This window comes from Nesoenas mayeri, assembly GCF_963082525.1.
Source record: "Nesoenas mayeri genome assembly, chromosome: 28".
NCBI classification, from domain to species: domain Eukaryota; kingdom Metazoa; phylum Chordata; class Aves; order Columbiformes; family Columbidae; genus Nesoenas; species Nesoenas mayeri.
In genome coordinates this window covers 2,475,800-2,492,890 of record NC_137558.1, presented here as the reverse complement: position 1 = coordinate 2,492,890, position 17,091 = coordinate 2,475,800, and the positions used below count along the sequence as shown (strand labels likewise).

The 17,091-nt window shown below is 68.8% G+C and overlaps 2 protein-coding genes across 2 annotated transcripts; both read right to left on the bottom strand.

Annotated features, from left to right (window-relative positions):
* Positions 1–1,197: 1,197 nt before the first annotated feature.
* NR4A1 (nuclear receptor subfamily 4 group A member 1) lies at positions 1,198–6,131 on the bottom strand (the record flags this gene model as incomplete). Its single annotated transcript, XM_080360495.1, has 7 exons — positions 6,081–6,131; positions 2,674–3,473; positions 2,318–2,447; positions 2,068–2,219; positions 1,790–1,992; positions 1,535–1,713; positions 1,198–1,454 (listed from the first exon to the last, which is right to left on the bottom strand). Exons 2-7 carry the CDS (start codon positions 3,469–3,471, stop codon positions 1,198–1,200), a joined length of 1,719 nt encoding a protein of 572 aa, XP_080216621.1. The 5' UTR covers positions 3,472–3,473; positions 6,081–6,131.
* Positions 6,132–11,893: 5,762 nt separating this feature from the next.
* TAMALIN (trafficking regulator and scaffold protein tamalin) lies at positions 11,894–15,862 on the bottom strand (the record flags this gene model as incomplete). The annotated part of the gene is made up of 8 exons (XM_080360718.1): positions 11,894–12,520; positions 12,597–12,663; positions 12,745–12,811; positions 12,883–12,976; positions 13,057–13,159; positions 13,750–13,804; positions 14,176–14,225; positions 15,731–15,862. 8 exons carry the CDS (start codon positions 15,860–15,862, stop codon positions 12,087–12,089), a joined length of 1,002 nt encoding a protein of 333 aa, XP_080216844.1. The 3' UTR covers positions 11,894–12,086.
* Positions 15,863–17,091: the final 1,229 nt, after the last annotated feature.

Sequence of the window (17,091 nt, the reverse complement as noted above, 5' to 3'; positions counted from 1 at the left end):
CCAACCCAGTCATTGGCCTCAGGGTGCCCTCCCTGGTGGCTTCGGGGTGCGGGGTGGCACCGTCACCGAGGTTGGGACAGGCAGCGGCTGGGCTGTGGCACGGCCACCCCTGCCCCATGGCACGGCCATTCCCGCCCCGCAGCGGGGCAGAGCCACGCTGTCACCCCGTGTCCCCCGTCCCCCCAGCGTGAGGCTCTCCCGGACCCCCCGGAGCGACCCCCCAGCCGCGGCCCCGCCGTGCGTCAGCACTGTCCCCATGGCGGGGGCGGGGGGGACAGAGGGGCCCTTGTTTTGTGGGGCCCCCCCAGCGCAGTGCTTCAATGTGGCCCTTGTTTGTCACCGGCCCTCGGTGTCCCCATTAACATTTGCTCCGGGGCCAGGCTGTCCCCAGCAGGAGGAAGGGGACAAGCTGGGGGACAGCGCCAACCCAGTGTGTCCCCCACACACACCGGGCCCCCCACCCTGTCCGGGGACCCCAAACACCGTCCCCTCTGCCAGCGCTGGCCCTGCCGCTCGCCACGTCCCCAGGGCCACGGGGGGGACCCAGTCACGCTTCCCGGTTATTTTAGGGACGATAAATCAGGCGGGCGACAGGTGCGGGGCCGCGGCAGCCGCCGCCGGGGGGGCGAGTGACGGTTCAAGGGCAGCGGCGTGGGCAACGTGCGGCTCCGGTGCCCCGGCTGTCCCCGCAGCGGCTGTCCCCAGCCCTGGCGCTCTGCCCCCCCTCCAGAATCACTGTATATTAAATATAGCTGATCCGAGCGGGGGAGACACACGAGAGGAACGGCTCCTTTGGGTGGCTCTCAATATACGTACAAGTTTATATACAGAAAATGGCCAAAAGAGGCAAAAAAGAGAAAATATAAAAGGGAGTGGGATTGGGCGGGGGGGACAAACCCCCTGCCCCCCCCGCGCTCCCCGCTCTGTACAGGATGTGGCCGCTCGCTATTTACAACGGGGGGGTTTTTTACAGGGGAGAAGGGGGGCGCCGCGCCGGCGATGCCCCCCGGGGCGAAGGCACTGGGGGTGGGGTGTGTCTGCGTCCGGCGCCGCGAAGGCACGTGGGGGACCGGGCTGTCCCCAAGGGGACACCCAGGCAGCTGAACGGGGGACCCAGGCATCCCTGGGGGGGATGGAGGTGTCCCCAGACAACCCCGGGGGGGTCAAGGCTGGTGGCAGCCCCCCCCGGCCAGGGGCTCAGAAGGGCAGCGTGTCCATGAAGATCTTATCGACGATGGGGGGCGGCGGCACCAGGTCCTCCAGCTTCAGGTAGAAGATGCGCTGGAGGCCCTGGGTGCAGAGGCTGCGCAGCTCGGGCAGTTTGCCCAGCAGCTTGGAGAGGCAGCCGGGGCGCCCCGGCTCGGCCCCCCCCGCGGCCACGTGGTCCTTCAGACACCCCACGATGCGGTTCTGCAGCTCCTCCACCCGCTTTGGCTCCTTCAGCCCGTGCCGGTCTGACGGGGGGAAGGACACGGAGCCGTGAGGCCAGCGTGACGGCTGCGGGGCCGGGGAGGGGACAGCGGGGGGGGCTCACCTGTGATGATGACGAGGGCGGCGAGGCAGGAGAAGGAGGGGACGTCGACGCTCATGCGGTGCAGGCTGTGGGAGAACTCCAGGATGGCGTCGATCCAGTCGCCGAAGCCGCGCACGCACTGCAGGCGGTGCAGCACCACCCCGTTGCAGAAGATGAGTTTCCCTTCCTCGGGCTTGGAGCTGTGGGGACAACCACACGTCACCCCCAAACCCCGGCACGGGGCTCCCCGCCGCGCCGCGCCGTGCCGGGGCTCACCGGTAGGCCAGGCGGAGGATGAAGAGCTCGAGGAAGGCCGACTCCAGCAGCAGGTCCTGGTCCTCCTTGGGCAGCTCGGCGAAGCCCTGGATCTTCTGGGCCCACTTGCGGATGACGTCCATGGAGCCGGTGAGCAGGTCGTAAAACTGCTGCACGTCCATCGAGTCCTCCTTCTCGAACTGGCACGGCACCGACTCCTGGAACTGCCGCGGGGACGGGGTGAGCATCCAGCCCAGCGCGGCCGCGGGGATGGCGTGGGGCGGTGGCACCGGCCCTACCTTGGAGTAGTCGAGCTTGGTGGCGCTGGGCACCGAGTCGATGTGCGCCCGCACCAGGGAGGTGATGAGGCTGACGGGCGACGTGTCCGGCGGCTGTTTGGGCTTGGAGGGCAGGCGGCCCCGCCGCCCCTTCAGGCTGTCGGTCCGGACCACTGCGGCGAGGGAAACGCAGTGAGCGCGTCTGTCCTCCACTCCAGGTCACCCCCCAACTCCCGCTGGGACCCCCAACCCCAGGAGGGGACGCCGGTACCTTCTTTGACCATGCCGACAGCCAGGCACTTCTGGAAGCGGCAGAACTGGCAGCGGTTCCTCCGCCGCTTGTCCACGGGACAGTCCTTGTTGGCCAGGCAGATGTACTTGGCGTTCTTCTGTACCGTGCGCTGCGGGCGGGGAAGGAACGGCCGCGGCTCAGCCCGCGGCACCAAACCCCAAACAAAAGCCCTTCTGTCCTCCTTTTCCTCCCGCTCCAGCCCGGCATCCGGCTCCGCATCCGCGGGGAGAACCACATCCCCACCCTGCCCCTCCCCGGGGACCCGCAGCATCCTCCCGCTGCCGCAAAGCATTGTGGGAACATCCCAGCGGCGGGTCCGGGGGGGCCGCCCTTACCTTGAAGAAGCCCTTGCAGCCCTCGCAGGTGCGCACGCCGTAGTGCTGGCAGGAGGCGTTGTCCCCGCACACGGCGCAGCGGCCCTCGCCCGCGCCGGGGCTGCGCGCCTTGCTGGGGGCCAGCGGCGGCCCCTCCAGCAGCGGCGAGGCGGGGGGCAGGGGCAGCCCGGCGAAGCCCCCGGGGGAGCCCTGCGCCAGGGCGAAGGTGTCTGTGTCCAGCAGCCGCGGGTCCAGGCGGGGCGAGGGGCCCGGCTGTCCCTTCAGGGTCGCGGGGGACCCGCAGGGGCGCGGTGCCGGGGGGCCGAAGGCGAAGAAGGGGGGCTGTGACCCGCTGCCTTCGGCCGATTCAACCCAGGGCCGCCCGCCCTCGTAGTTCGGTGGGGGCGAGTACGCCCCGAAGGAGCCGTCCCAGCCCGGAACCTGGGGCGGCTGGAAGCCCGGCGTGGCGGGTGAGGGGACGGAGCAGGGGCTGCTGTAACAGTCCGAGCCGCTGGAGGAGAGGGTCTCATCCGGCTGCCCGCCGAAGGTGCCGGGGTAGCAGCCGTACACCTGGAAGTCCTCCAGCTTGAAGGTGGCGGTGGGCTGGCCGCCGGCCGGCAGCTGGTAGAGGAAAGCATCGAACTCGCCGGCGTAGCCCTCCATGAAGGTGCTGAAGCTGGGCAGGGCGGGGGCGGCCGCCAGGTCTGCGCCGGCCACCTCCATGGGGAATCGGCCGCCCTCGGGGCTGAGCAGCTCGGCCGGGCAGCGCTCGCAGGGGCCGGTGCCCGCCGTGCCGTACTGCGCCTGGATGCAGGGCATCTCTGTGGGGAGAGCGGGCTGTCAGCGGGGACCCCACCACCCAAACACCCCGCGACCACACCGAGGATGGAGATGGAGCGAGAACCGCGGCGGCTTGGCCGGGGTCCCCTCGCAGGCAGCGGGGCTGGAGCTGGATCCCCGGAGCTGCTGGCTGTCCGGCGGCGGCCGCTGCCACCCTCGGGAAAGGTCACGCCACAGCCAATGGGCGCAAAGGACATTCCCCAAAACGCTGGCTTAGCAAAGCCACCGAAAGGGAAGGAGGGAGGAATGCGGGTGGTGGATTCCCGAGCCCCGGGCTGGCCGGGGAAAGCCAGAGCCGAGGCTGAACCAGGGCTCAAGGGTCCGACTCCCCCATCCACCCATTCCTGAGCCTTTTGGAAAAGCAAACGCAGCCAGATCCACTGGCTGCTGCGAGGAGAGGAGCCCACCCCCCCATCCCTGCAGCCCCCGGCACTGCGGCACAGATCCGGCCCCACGCAGGACGTAACAGGAGTCCAGCTGAAAGCAAAGCCAGGAGTGACCCTGATGGCAAGACGATAATGTAATTCATCTCGCAGACCTTTAAAGGTCACGCTGCGCCTGGGCCCGGGCCGCCGCAGCCCGGGCACGGCACCGCAGCCGGCTCAGGCTCACCCGCTGGCCCCCGGCTTCCCCCGGCCAAGTGCGGCAGCTCTCGCCGGTGCCCAGAAAGCCGATACCTGCCCGGGGAGCTGGGTTTAAAAATACCCAGCATGGGTTCAGCCTTGGCACCCATGGCGTGGCACCAGCCCCCAGCCCAATCCCGGTGCCCCCGTGGGGTTTGTGCTTGTCTGCTGGGGACCAGGTGGGTTGAGAAGGGACAGTGACCCCTCAGTTGCCTCCTGTCCCCACATCGAGACATGAGGCCGCGCTAGGAACGTGGCAGCGGGGGACACCGGCAGCTTTCCTGGCCTGCATGCAAATCACAGCTGCAAATTGCCGGCTGGGCTATGCAAAGCCTCGACCCTTCCTGCAGCCCCGGCACAGGGTTTGGCACCAACGGGCAGCACCCAGCGCAGTCGCCGCTTCCTTATTCAAATGCTTTTGCCCTCACCTGCTCGCTGGTGGCGTTTGGGGTCCCCCTGCCATGAACCCCCCGGGGACCGGGCACAGATTCCCGCAGCGGCCCCCGCGCTGCCCACGGCTTGAGCGCTAATTGCAGATTCCTCGTTTGGGAGCGCAGGCAGCTGCTCGTGCCCAGGCCTGGAAGCCACTGCCTGCGCGGGCTGGTGGCAGCCCCTGGCACCGGGCCTGGCCGCGGGCGGGCGAGAGCAGCCGGCAGTGCCGGGGGGGGAAGGTAACGCTGCCCACCTCCCTGCCTGCACCTGCTGCCTCGCCACGCTGAAACGCAGCCGCTGCCAGGCCTGCGTGGGCAGCGGGGGGCTTGCCTGCACGGTGCTGCCTGCAAGGCAATGTCCCCAGGTCTGCCTGCACGGTGCTGCCTGCACAGTGCTGCCTGCTCCAGCTCCATGCCCGCTCTGCTCGGGGCTCCCAGGGTGATGCCCGGTTTTGGGATGGCTCTGCCCCCCACAGCCCCCGGGCTCGGGACCCTCCCTGGCTGCAGCTGGAGCCGGTCGGGAGTCCCAGGAGCGGAGACCAGCCCGGTCCCAGCCCCGCAGCCCTGCACGGCCGCGGGCAGCCCCAGAAATGGCTCTCGGTCCCGCACGGCTCCTCCCGGAGCCTCCGTCGGGCTCTCCCCGGGAGCCCCAGGACCGGGACCCCTTGCTCTGCTGCCCCCGCTCGGTGCGCCTCCCCCGCCGACGCTACCGGGTACCCCCGGGCCAGTCTGGCACAATCGCACCCCCCGGTCCCTTCCAGCGGGATCCCCGAATCTCCCCGGGGACTCCGGGACTCACCGGACTCGTGCGTGTCCTTGGGACCCGCGAGCCCCGGGATCCCCGCTGCCACCGGGACACCCGACCCCATGCACTTCAAAACGCGCCCACCGCCCTGAGCCCCCAGTGCTACCGGGACACCCGACACGGCTCCCCCCGCTGCCGCCGAGACGTTCGATCCGGTTCTCCCTGGTGCCACCCGGACACCCGACCCTGTTCCCCGCAGGTGCCACCGGGACACCCGACACCAGGCACTTCGCAGGACGCCCGGCGCGACTCGCCTGCGGTACCACCGGGACACCCGACGCGGTTCTCCCGGATGCCTCCGGGACGCCCGACCCCGCGCACTTTGCAGAGCGCCCGCAGCTCCGAGTACCCCGTGACATCGGGACGCCCGACGCGGTTCTCCCCAGTGACATCGGGACGCCCGACCCGGAGCCCCCTGGTGCCACCGGGCCACCCGACTCCACGCACTTCGCAGGACGCCCGCCGCCCTGCGCCCCGGTGCTACCGGGACACGCGACCCGGCTGCCCCCAGTAACATCGGAACACCCGAACCGGCGTCCCCCGGTGCCACTGGGACACGCTTCGCAGGACGCCCGCCGCGACCCGCCTCCAGCACCACCGGGACACCCGCCCCGCTGTCCCCCGGGCCCCCCGACCCCGTGCACCTCCCGCTGCGCGCACTCCCCATCCCCGGGACATCCCGCCCCCGGCGTCCCTCGCCCGGTCCCCGCAGCCCGGTGCCGCCCGTACCCGGGTGCCGGCGCGGCGGGGCTCCGGTTCCCGCTCCGCTGCCGCCGCCGCCGCGCGGGCTCCGCCGGGCTCCGGTCTCGTCACTACTTTCTCTTAAGCGCTCGGTGACGCGCGGGGCGGCGCGCGGGCCCGTGACGCACGGCGGCGCCGTAGAAGGAGCGGGGGGGGCGGTTCCGGCGGGGGCGCGGCCGTGACGCACGCGGGGTTCCATTGACGCAACCGCGGCGCCCGCGCTAAAAATACCCGCGCGGCCCCGGCTAAAAATAGAACGGGCGCCCCCCGGCCCCCCCCATCCCGGGGGCTCCCGAGGCCGCCGGCGGGGAAAGGGGGGAGACCCCGGGGCTGGGACGGGCAGGGGCCGGGGCCGGTATCCCCGTTCTCCTACTCACTCGGTGCTGGGATCCCCGATGTCCGCCCCGCTGCTTTTATCCCGGGTACCGTTATCCCCGGGTATCCCCTCGGTGCCGGTATCCCCGGTACCGTTATCTGCGGTGCCTCCTTGGTGCCTTTATCCCCAGTGTCGTTATCCCCGGGTATTCCCTCCGTGCCGGTATTCCCGATGCCCGTATTCCCGGTGCCGGTATCCCCGGTGCCTCCTTGGTGCCTTTATCCCCAGTGCCGTTATCCCCGGTTATCCCCTCGATACCGCTATCCCCGGCGCCGTTATCCCCGGTGTCCCCTCGGTACCGATATCCCCGGTGTGCCCTCGCTGCTGGTACCCAGGAGCTGACACCCCTCGGTGCCTCCATCCCCGGTGCCTCCTTGGTGCCGGTATCTCCGGTGCTGTTATCCCCGATGCCCCCTGGGTTCCTCCATCCCCGGTATCTTTTCGGTGCCGCCATTCCCGGTACTTCCATCCCCGAAGCCCACATCTTCTGCCCCCTTCGGTTCTGCTATCCCCGGTGCCGTTATCCCCGGTGACCCCTCGTTGCTGGTACTCAGGTGCTGACATCCCCTGGGGACTCCATTCCCGGTGCCCCCATCCCCGGTGCCCCCTCGGTGCTGCCATCCCCGGAGCCCCATCCTCGATGCCCCCCCGGTACCGGTATCCCCGGTGCCCATCTGGGCCGGTATCTCCGGTGCTCAGCGTTCTCGGTGCCGGTACCCGCGGTGTCCTCCCGCTCGGTGCCCGAGTGCGGGAGCCCGCGTCCCCCCCGCCCCCGCTCCCGGTCCCCGCGGGGAGACCCTGGCCGGGGCGATGGAAAGAGCGGCGGCTGCTGGCGGGCGCCCAGCGCCGGGAACGGCGCCCGAGGCGGGAGCGATGAGCTCAGCCCGAGCGGCGAGAGATGGGCGGGGAGGGAGCCGGTACCCCCCGGGAACCACCCGGCACCCCTCCGGTACCAAGCCGGTACCCTCCCGTACCCCCCCAGTGCCCCCTCGATACTACCCCCCGATACTCCCCCGGTACCCCCGGTACTACCCCCGGTACCCCCGGTACTACCCCTGTACCCGCTCCCGGGGCCGAATCGGGAATCTTGGGGGACCCGCCCCGCCGTGCCCAGTCGATCCCCGCGGCTTGACAGCCCCATTAGTGCCACCCCCGTTAGTGTCACCAGCAACACCAGCCTTGGGCAATGTCCCCCCCAACCCGTAAGCCCGTTAGTGCCACCCCCATTAGTGCCACCTCGTTAGTGTCACCAGCCCTTTGCGGTGCCCCCAGCGATGCCTCCTCCCCACGTTAGTGCCAGCAGCGATGCCACCAGCAATGCTCCCCACCCAGTGTCACTCCCGTTAGTGCCACCAGAAATGGCACCCTCGTCAGTGTCCCCCCGTTAGTGCCACCAGTGATGCCAGCCTTGGCAATGACCCCCGTTGGTGTCAGACCTCTGGAATGTCCCCAGAGATGCCCCCCCTCGTTACAGCCACCGCCATTAGTGCCACCCCCGTTAGTGCCACCGCAGCAATGTCCCCCTCGTTAGTGTCATCCCATTAGTGCCCCTCCGTTAGTGCCACCCCAGCAATGTCCTCCCGTTAGTGCCACCCCCATTAGTGCCCCCCATTAATGCCACCCTCGTTAGTGCCACCCCAGCAATGTCCCATTCGTTAGTGCCACCCTTATTAGTGCCCCCATTAGTGCCACCCTCGTAAGTGTCACCCCAGTAATGTCCCCCTCGACAGTGCCACCTCCACGAGCGCCATCCTTGTAGTGCCACCATTAGTGCCACCCCATTAGTGCTATGCCAGCAGTGCCCTCTCGCTAGTGCCACCCTTAATAGTGCCCCCCCAATTAGTGCCACCCCTATAAGTGCCACCCCCATTAGTGCCACCCCAGCAATGTCCCCCTCGTCAGTGCCAGCCTTACTAGTGTCCCCCGTTAGCGCCACCCTCGTTAATGCCACCCCAGCAATGTCCCCCCGCCCGGGACCGGCCCCAGGAGCCCGAGGGGACTCGGGGATACCGGGGGTGACGTCGCCGCCGCCTCCTCCCGCCGCCCGTTCCCTCGCTCTGGCCCCGGTTCCCGCCCCCCAGGCGGGGGCCCGTGACGTCACGGCCGGTCGCTGACGTCCCCGGGATCCCGCGGCATCACCGGGGTCGCCCCCGTAGGGATCCCCCGGGCTCTGCCGGGACTCACCGGGGTCCCCGCCCCCGGTACCGGGGCAGCAGCCCGTGCAAACGGGGGGCAAAGCGGGTGCGGCAGCCGGTGCCGGCCCCGTGCTGGGCTGGGGCAGCAGCCGGTGCAAACGGGGGGGACAAGGCTGGTGGCAGCCCCGTACAGCCAGGAGCCCGCCGGACAGGGTCAGGCTCGGGGTCCTGGAGCTGTCGGGGGTTCTAGAGCTGCCAGGGGGTCCCAAAGCCACCGGGGTCACAGAGCATGGTGGCCACAGCCCTTTTGCACCCATCGCTCGGTGGCGGCAGCAGCAGGAGAGGTGACAGCAGCGGCAGGAGGTGACAGCAGCAGCCCCCGCAGCAGGGATTAGCTGTACCCCGACTGGCTCCGGGGGAGGAAACCCGAACCCAGGCACCCCAGCAAGGCCACGGGGATATGTGGGGGGAGCCCCGGCTTGTGCTGGCGCCCCGGTGCCGGATCCACCCCAACACCCCGGGGAGGACATGGGGACACAGTGGCCATGAGCTGTCCCTCCCCGCTGCCCCCAGGGCCCGTTGGGTGGGCATGGGGGCTCACGGGGCGCCCACGGGGGCTCGCAGGGCACCCACGGGTGGGGCGGTGGCTGCAGGGTGCCCACGGCCGGTCCTGCCTCCCTGTCTCGGGCCTAAATATGCCAGTAATGACCGGCTGCTCCAGGGCGTTCCCGCCGGCACTGCCCGGTGCCACGCGTGACCCCGGTGTCCGGCCGGCGCCTCCCTGGCCCTGGGCACTCGCAGCTCTAGGTCAGGGCTAAAAAAAGCTCCGCGTGGGGTGGCAGTTGCCGCGGGGGGGTCCCGTGACGGCCGTGACGGGGACGGGGTGCCCCGAGCATGGCAGCGCGCGGGCGGGCACCGTGAGCCAGACCATAAATGTCCAAGCACGGAGCTGTCCTGGAACGGGGACAAGGCAGGAGAGCGGCAGGGAGCTGGCCGGGCCCCAGCGCACACGTGTCGGCACGTGGTGCACGTGTGCACACGCAGACCTGCAGCACACGCGTGTGCACACACAGCCCTGCAGCACACATACGTGTGCACACACAGCCCCATGGTGCATACATCTGTGCACACACAGCCCTGCAGCACACTAGTGTGCACACAGAGCTCTAGTGCACACACACAGCCCTGCAGTGCACATACATGTGCACACACAGCCTCACAGTGCATACATGTGTGCACATGCAGCCCTGCAGAACACATACGTGTGCACACACAGCCCCACAGTGCATACATGTGTGCACACACAGCCCCACAGCACACTCGTGTGCACACACAGCCCCACAGCACAATCGTGTGCACACAGAGCTCTAGTGCACACACACAGCCCTGCAGTGCACATATATGTGCACACGCAGCCCTGCAGCACACATACGTGTGCACATACAGCCCCACAGTGCATACATGTGTGCACACACAGCCCCACAGCACACACGTGTGCACACACAGCCTCACAGTGCATACATGTGTGCACACGCAGCCCCGCAGCACACATACATGTGCACACACAGCCCCTCAGCACATTCATGTGCACACAGAGCTCTAGTGCACACACACAGCCCCGCAGTGCACATACATGTGCACACACAGCCCCACAGTGCATACGTGTGCACACACAGCCCTGCAGCACACACACGTGTGCACACACAGCCCCACAGTGCATACATGTGTGCTCACGCAGCCCTGCAGCACACATACATGTGCACACACAGCCCCAGAGTGCATACATGTGTGCACACGCAGCCCTGCAGCACACACGTGTGCACACACAGCCCCACAGTGCATACATGTGTGCTCACGCAGCCCTGCAGCACACATACGTGTGCACACACAGCCCCACAGTGCATACATGTGTGCACACGCAGCCCAGCAGCACACATACGTGCGCTCACACAGCCCCACAGTGCATACATGTGTGCACACGCAGCCCTGCAGCACACATACGTGCGCTCACACAGCCCCACAGTGCATACATGTGTGCACACGCAGCCCTGCAGCACACATATGTGTGCACACACAGCCCCACAGTGCATACATGTGTGCACACGCAGCCCTGCAGCACACACGTGTGCACACACAGCCCGACAGTGCATACGTGTGCACACGCAGCCCTGCAGCACACATACATGTGCACACGCAGCCCCACAGTGCATACATGTGTGCACACGCAGCCCTGCAGCACACATACATGTGCACACACAGCCCCACAGTGCATACATGTGTGCACACGCAGCCCTGCAGCACACATACACGTGCACACACAGCCCCACAGTGCATACATGTGTGCACACAGCCCCACAGCACACTCGTGTGCACACAGAGCTCTAGTGCACACACACAGCCCCGCAGTGCACACACATGTGCACACACAGCCTCACAGTGCATACATGTGTGCACACACAGCCCCGCAGCACGTACATGTGCTCATCCCCAAAACCTCCTACAGACCCTCCTGGGGGGGTCCACCTGTGAGGTGCAAGAGCTCCGAGCTGGGGCTCCCCTGGGCTCCCCAAACATGCAGCGGCTCAGCCAGGGACGGCTACAAGCTGAAGGGGAAACTGAGGCACAGAGCACAGCCCCAGGGCCCCCTGCAGGTCCGTGGCACGGGGCTGGGGGCTCTCGGTGCTTGCACGAACGCTTGTGCAAGGGCCCCCCGGGGGCGCTCGCTGCAGCAGCGGGGGGGGCTCTGTGCCCCCCAAGGCCTCTGGGTGCTGGTTTGGTGGGAGTGGGGGGCAGCAGGGCAGGGGTGGGGGGACCCCAGTGCCCATCCCCACGGGCACCCCGGCCCCCACTGGCGGAAAGGTTCGGGTGGGACCGGCTTCCCGCCGGCTGCCGGAGGAAACGAGGCAGGAAGGGCCTGGCTGGGCCCCCCCGTGCCAGGACACGACCCGTGGTACCGGGGCTGCGGCAGGTTGGGGGACACGGGGGTGTCCCCAGCAGCCCAGGCAGAGCCCAAGGTGACTGGGGTCACCCCGAGGCCTGGCAGGGGGGAGGGCAAAGGGGGCAGCGTGGGGGGGGCTGCAGCCCAGGGGACACGCCGCCCCCAGCCACCCCTGTCCCCACGGGGCTCCGTCCCCCCACTCACACCCACAGGCTGCTGCAAAAAGTCTCTGTATTGGCGAACGCCGAGCGCGGTACAAAAAGCCCGTGGGGGCGGCAGGGGGCAGGACCCCCCATTGTCCCCTGAGCCGGGGGGGGGAAGCGGGGCCCCCTGCGCCCCCCAGCGAGGAGGGCAGCGATTCCTGAGATGAGCGGTGGCTTCGCGAGCCGCCTCGGGGGTGTCCCCACGTCCGTCCCTCGGCGCTGGGACCCCCACAGCCGAGCTGGGACCCCCGAGGCCGACCCCGAGCTCCTGCCAGCGGCCCCGGGGGGCGGCGGGGGCGCACGGCCCCGTGCAATAAATAAATAAATAGGCGCGGGTCCCGGCTAGAGGTGGCTCTCCTCCTCCTCCAGCGCCCGGTTCAGTCCCGGGATGAACTTGAGCAGCCGCCGGCGGAAGCTGCTGTGCCGGCCCTTGCGGGGGGCGGCCGCCTCCTCCGCGGGGTCCCCGGCCCGTGCCCACAGCCGCCCCGCAGCCCCCGGGCCCCCGCTGCACTTGAGGCTGGCGCTGCGGGCCAGGACCGGCCGGGGCCGCGGCGGGGGGGGCGCGGGACCCCCGCTGTCCGCGTCCTTGTCCCCGTCCTTGTCCTTGTCCCCGTCCAGCGAGTCGGCGGAGGCGAACAGGCAGGTCTGGTAGAGGGAATCGTCGCTGCCGCAGGCGCTGGTGCGGGGGGAGCCGCCGGGGAGCCCCCCCCCGGCCTGCAGGCACCAGCGGATCGACTCCAGCGTGTCGTAGATGTTGGGGTCCTTGGCCACCACGCCTGAGGAGGGACACTGCGGGTCAAAAGGGGCTGGGGGTGCCAAATCCCCCCCCACCCTCCCCTGGCCCCCACTCACCACGCACCAGCCGCTGCTCCTGCACCATCAGCGAGCGGTACTCCCCCCACTTCTCATACAGTGTTTGCTGGGGGGAAGCAGACAGGGGTGAGGACACTGTGGGGGGGTCCCCAGCCCCGCCTAACCCCCCTAGTCCCCCCCACCTCACCTTCAGGTACTGCAGCCGGGCCTCCAGCTCGGCCCTCCGGATGGATGTCCCATAGAGCGTGTCCAGCCTGTGGGGCAGCAGCCGTCAGCGGGGGGACTGGGGGCCATTTGGGACACCCCCCGCGTCCCCCCAGCTCACCGGAGCGTGTTGCCCGAGTTCTTAATGATCTCCACGATCTCCCGGTGCCGGACGCCCTCCACATTCAGCCCGTTGACCCCTGTGATGGTGTCCCCTGGAGCAGGGGGGGCAATGGGTTCAGGGATGCTGGTCCCCATGGCCGGGGCCCCCCCGCCCCCCCGGGGATGTGCTCACCGGTCTGGAGCCCCGCGGCCTCGGCCGGGCTCCCGCCGTGCACCCGGCACACGAAGGTGAACGTCTCCACGCTGTTCCTGTCCTGATGGTGCAGCCCGTAGGTCTGAAATAGGGGGGCTGGTGAGGGACGTGGGGACCCCCCGTGTCATCCCCCAAGCAACAGCCATGAGGTGGCAATTGCAGCATTTAATTGTAGCCAGGTGATGCAGGGCAGCACCCCAACCCTGGGGGGTTTTGCCCCAAGTGGGGCCCCCCCGGCCGCCCCCGCCGTCACGGCCGGGGAGGCTTCGGTAACCAGGCAGCTCCGTCACCACTAAAAATAAACCCTGGCTCAGTGACAATTTAAAAATACCCTCGATGCAAAGCAAGTATGGGCTGCAGGGGTGGGGAGCGCGGCATGGCACGGCACAGCATGGCACAGCTTGGCATGGCATGGCACAGCATGGCTCGGCACAGCTTGGTATGGCACGGCACAGCATGGCACAGCTTGGCATGGCACGGCACAGCTCGGCACAGCATGGCTCGGTACAGCTTGGCCTGGCACAGCACGGCTCAGCACAGCAGAGCTCGGCATGGCACGGCACAGCACAGATTGGCACAGCTTGGCATGGCACGGCACAGCTTGGCATGGCACGGCATAGCACAGATCGGCACAGCTCGGCATGGCACGGCACAGCTCGGCACAGTAACCACCTGGATCTCGAAGCCGAACGTCTCCTCCGCCTTCTTCTCCAGCGTCACCACCCTCCTGGGGGACACAAGGGTCAGGGACAAGGCAGAGCCCCCGGCACCCCCACTCCAACTCAACTGCTTCGGGGTTTGGGTCTTCTGGGCAGGACCCCAAGGACAGGACACCCCAGAAGAAGGACAGGACACCCCCCAAAGACAGGACACCCCCCCAGGGATGGGAACCCCCAGAGTGGCCTTGGCCAGAGCCCTGCAGCCCGTCCCATGGCCGTGGGGTCCAGGGGTGTCATGTCACCCCGGGGAGCTGTGTCCCCATTGCTGCTCTCCCCCCTGGAAAACCACCCCCATTTCCAGCCCCAACCCCCTGGGACGCACCCCCAGCCCCACACCTGTGTGTCCCCCCATCAGCAGCACCCGGTCCCCTGTCCCTACCTGTGCTCCTCCGGGGACTGGCTCGGGGACACCCACCTGAACCCCGTGCCCTGTGGCAGAGGGACAGCGGTCAGCGGGGACACCGTCCCGGGGCACGTCCCCCCCACCCCCTGCAGGGCCAACCGAACCCACGTGTCCCCTCCAGACCCCACCGAACCGCGGGGAGCACCGTGCCAAAGCGGCACCGAACCAGCACCCGGGTGCACCCGCTGCCCCCCCCCGTCCGGCCGGCTGGGCATAACGAGGCTTTCATGGGTGCTCAAAGCCACCCTCACATCTGCCCCACGCTTTGACGTCACCTGCGCCGCATCCCGCCCCACGCCACGCTCCGGGGGGGACCCGGGCACAGAGGGGCCCTGTTGTGGTCACAAAGTCGGGTTTTTTCATGCAAAACTCCCCCCCCCGCCCAGACAATGTCCCTGTTGTGGAGGGCACGGACGCGTGGGCGAGCGGAGGGACCGGCCGGGCACAGCGGGACCCTCGCCGCGGGGCAGGAGGTGACGGGGCTGTCCCCAAATGCCCCTCTGCGGTCAGCGCCATCGCGAGCGGCGCCTCGAGGGTGGCACGTGGCTCGTTTTGATGGCCGCCGGGTGCCAGCGGCTCCCTCTGCTCTGCGCCACCTGCGTGTCCCCAGCCCTGCAGGTGCCACCAGCCCCGCGGCTGAGTGTCTCAAACACATCTGTGGGCGTTTAAGTGCAAAACCACCAGAGTCGGGTGCGTTGGCCATGGGGAAAGTTGCTGCCAGTCACGTTGGGCCCCCATGTCGCCCCAGTGACGGGGAGGTGACGTGGGACACCCCAGCGCCCTCGGGGACGTCTCCGGTGGTGGCCTTGGCCGGGAGTGGGATCCAGGCCACCGCACGTGACCCCGGCCGCGCCAGCACGGCCACGAAAGCCACTTCTGCTCCGGATGTCGGCTACGCTCTTGCTTCCCCCCGACGCTCAGGAAGCGCCGCGGGGCCGGGGGGAGCGGCGGGGCGGTCACAGCCCCAGCGCCACCAAAAAGGGGCTTTCCCAGGAGCACGGTGGCGGATTGTCCCACGTCCCATGGAGCCAGACCCCGAGGGACCTTCTGCCCTGTATTCCCTGTGGGGCAGAGCCCGGGGGGGACATGGTTATCCTGGTGACATGGCCACGTACGCTGGGGTGGGGGCCTGTCCCTGATGTGGGGAGGAACTGGGACAGGACGTGACGCTCGGGGGGACAACACTGGTGTGGGACGGGGACTCTGGGAAGGTGCCGGTGGAAGATGGGACCGGGGTGGGGAGACGCTGGGGCAGGAGGGGGGGATGTCACCGGGACAGGATGGGGACACGGGACAAAGGTCGGGGGGGGTCACCGGGGCAGGACCAGAGCCCAGGAGAAGCCGCCGGGGCAGCCCCGCAGGGTGCGGGCACCAGGGGCCGCGCAACACGAGGCCACGTCGCACCCCCACTGCCCCCCCCCGGCCCGTTGCTGATGGCGGCGCCGGGTCCCCACCGACCCCGCGGCACAAACCGGGGGCACTGAGGAGGCTCCCCCGCCCTCCCCGCGCCCGGGGCCGCCGCCAGCCCTACCTTGCGCACCCGGGGCAGCGTTCCCCCGGCAGCCGCCAGCGCTCGGTAGACGTCGGCGGGGCCGGGGCGCTCCGGGGCCGCCGCCGCATCCTCCTCCTTCGGCCGGAGCCGCCGCAGCCGCCGCAGGGTCATGGCCGGGCCGCGCCGCCCCGCGCGCCCCTATATAACCCTCGGGGGCGGGGCCAAAGACGGACACGCCCCCCTCGGAGGGAGAACACGCCCCTTCCCGCGCCCAACCACGCCCCGCGGGGCTCAAAACCACGCCCCATTGCCTTTAAACCCCGCCCCGTTGCCGTAAGCCCCGCCCCGCACGGGTCCAGGGCCCGCGAAGGGACGCGGGGGATCCGGGATGATGCTGCGGGGACCGGGGGGTGCAGCGGGGGTGCTGGAGGGGATGGGGGGACCAGGGAGGGGCTGTAGTGGCCCAGGGAGCCCCTTGGAGGTGGTAATGGGAGAAACCAGAGGGGTTTTCCCGCACAGAACCGGCCTCAGACCCCTGGGGCATCACCCTCCATTGTAAGGGTCTTGGGTGGGTGGGGAGGGCACAGGGACCGTGGGGACAGAGGAAGAGGGAGGTTTGCAGGGGGTCGGGGTCGCGATGGCCAAGGGATGGGTGCAGCGACCATGGCAAGGGGATGGAGCAGCACAGGGGACGGTGACAGCACAGGGACCGGGTGGCTCAGGGCGGGCAGAGCCCACGTCCCCCGGCCCCGGCGGAGGCTGAGCCGGGTCCTGCCCGCCGGCAGCCATCCGGATCAAGAAGCCCATCAAGACCAAGTTCCGCCTGCCCGTCCTCAACTGGACGGTGCTGAGGCCCAAGCGGATCAGCGGGTGCTGGAGGTGACCCCGGACTCGGCCCGAGCCCTGGGGGTGACACCACTGCCCCCCCGAGCATGTGCAGCTGTTTCACCCCACAAAGCAACACTCCACCACCAAAGCCGCATTTAGGATTTAACTGAAGGCAGAAGGTGGGCGCAGGGGCAGCTGGAGCCCCCGGCCGCGCTTCCAACGTGGGCGAACGGGATTTAAACCGCTCCTGCAAGAGCTCTGCCCGCGCTGGGGATGGGGACACGGGGGAAAGAACAATTCCCGGAGGCAGACGCCGCGTCTGCCGCAGCGACGCTGGGCAGCCCCTTGCAGCAGGAATTTTCCAGCTGGAACTGAGGGTTTTGCCCAGATGTTTATTTAAAATTTGCCAAAAAAAATCAAGTTCGTAACAATCCCACTGGCGTTCCGGCCCGGCCACCCGTCCACGGGGGTCACGTGGAGGCAAGTTCGCTCCCAGAGCTGAGCTGCTCCACTTGGGAACCGCCAGGGAAGGGCAGGACTGAGCCCACCAAACCACAACCCGCTATCGGGAA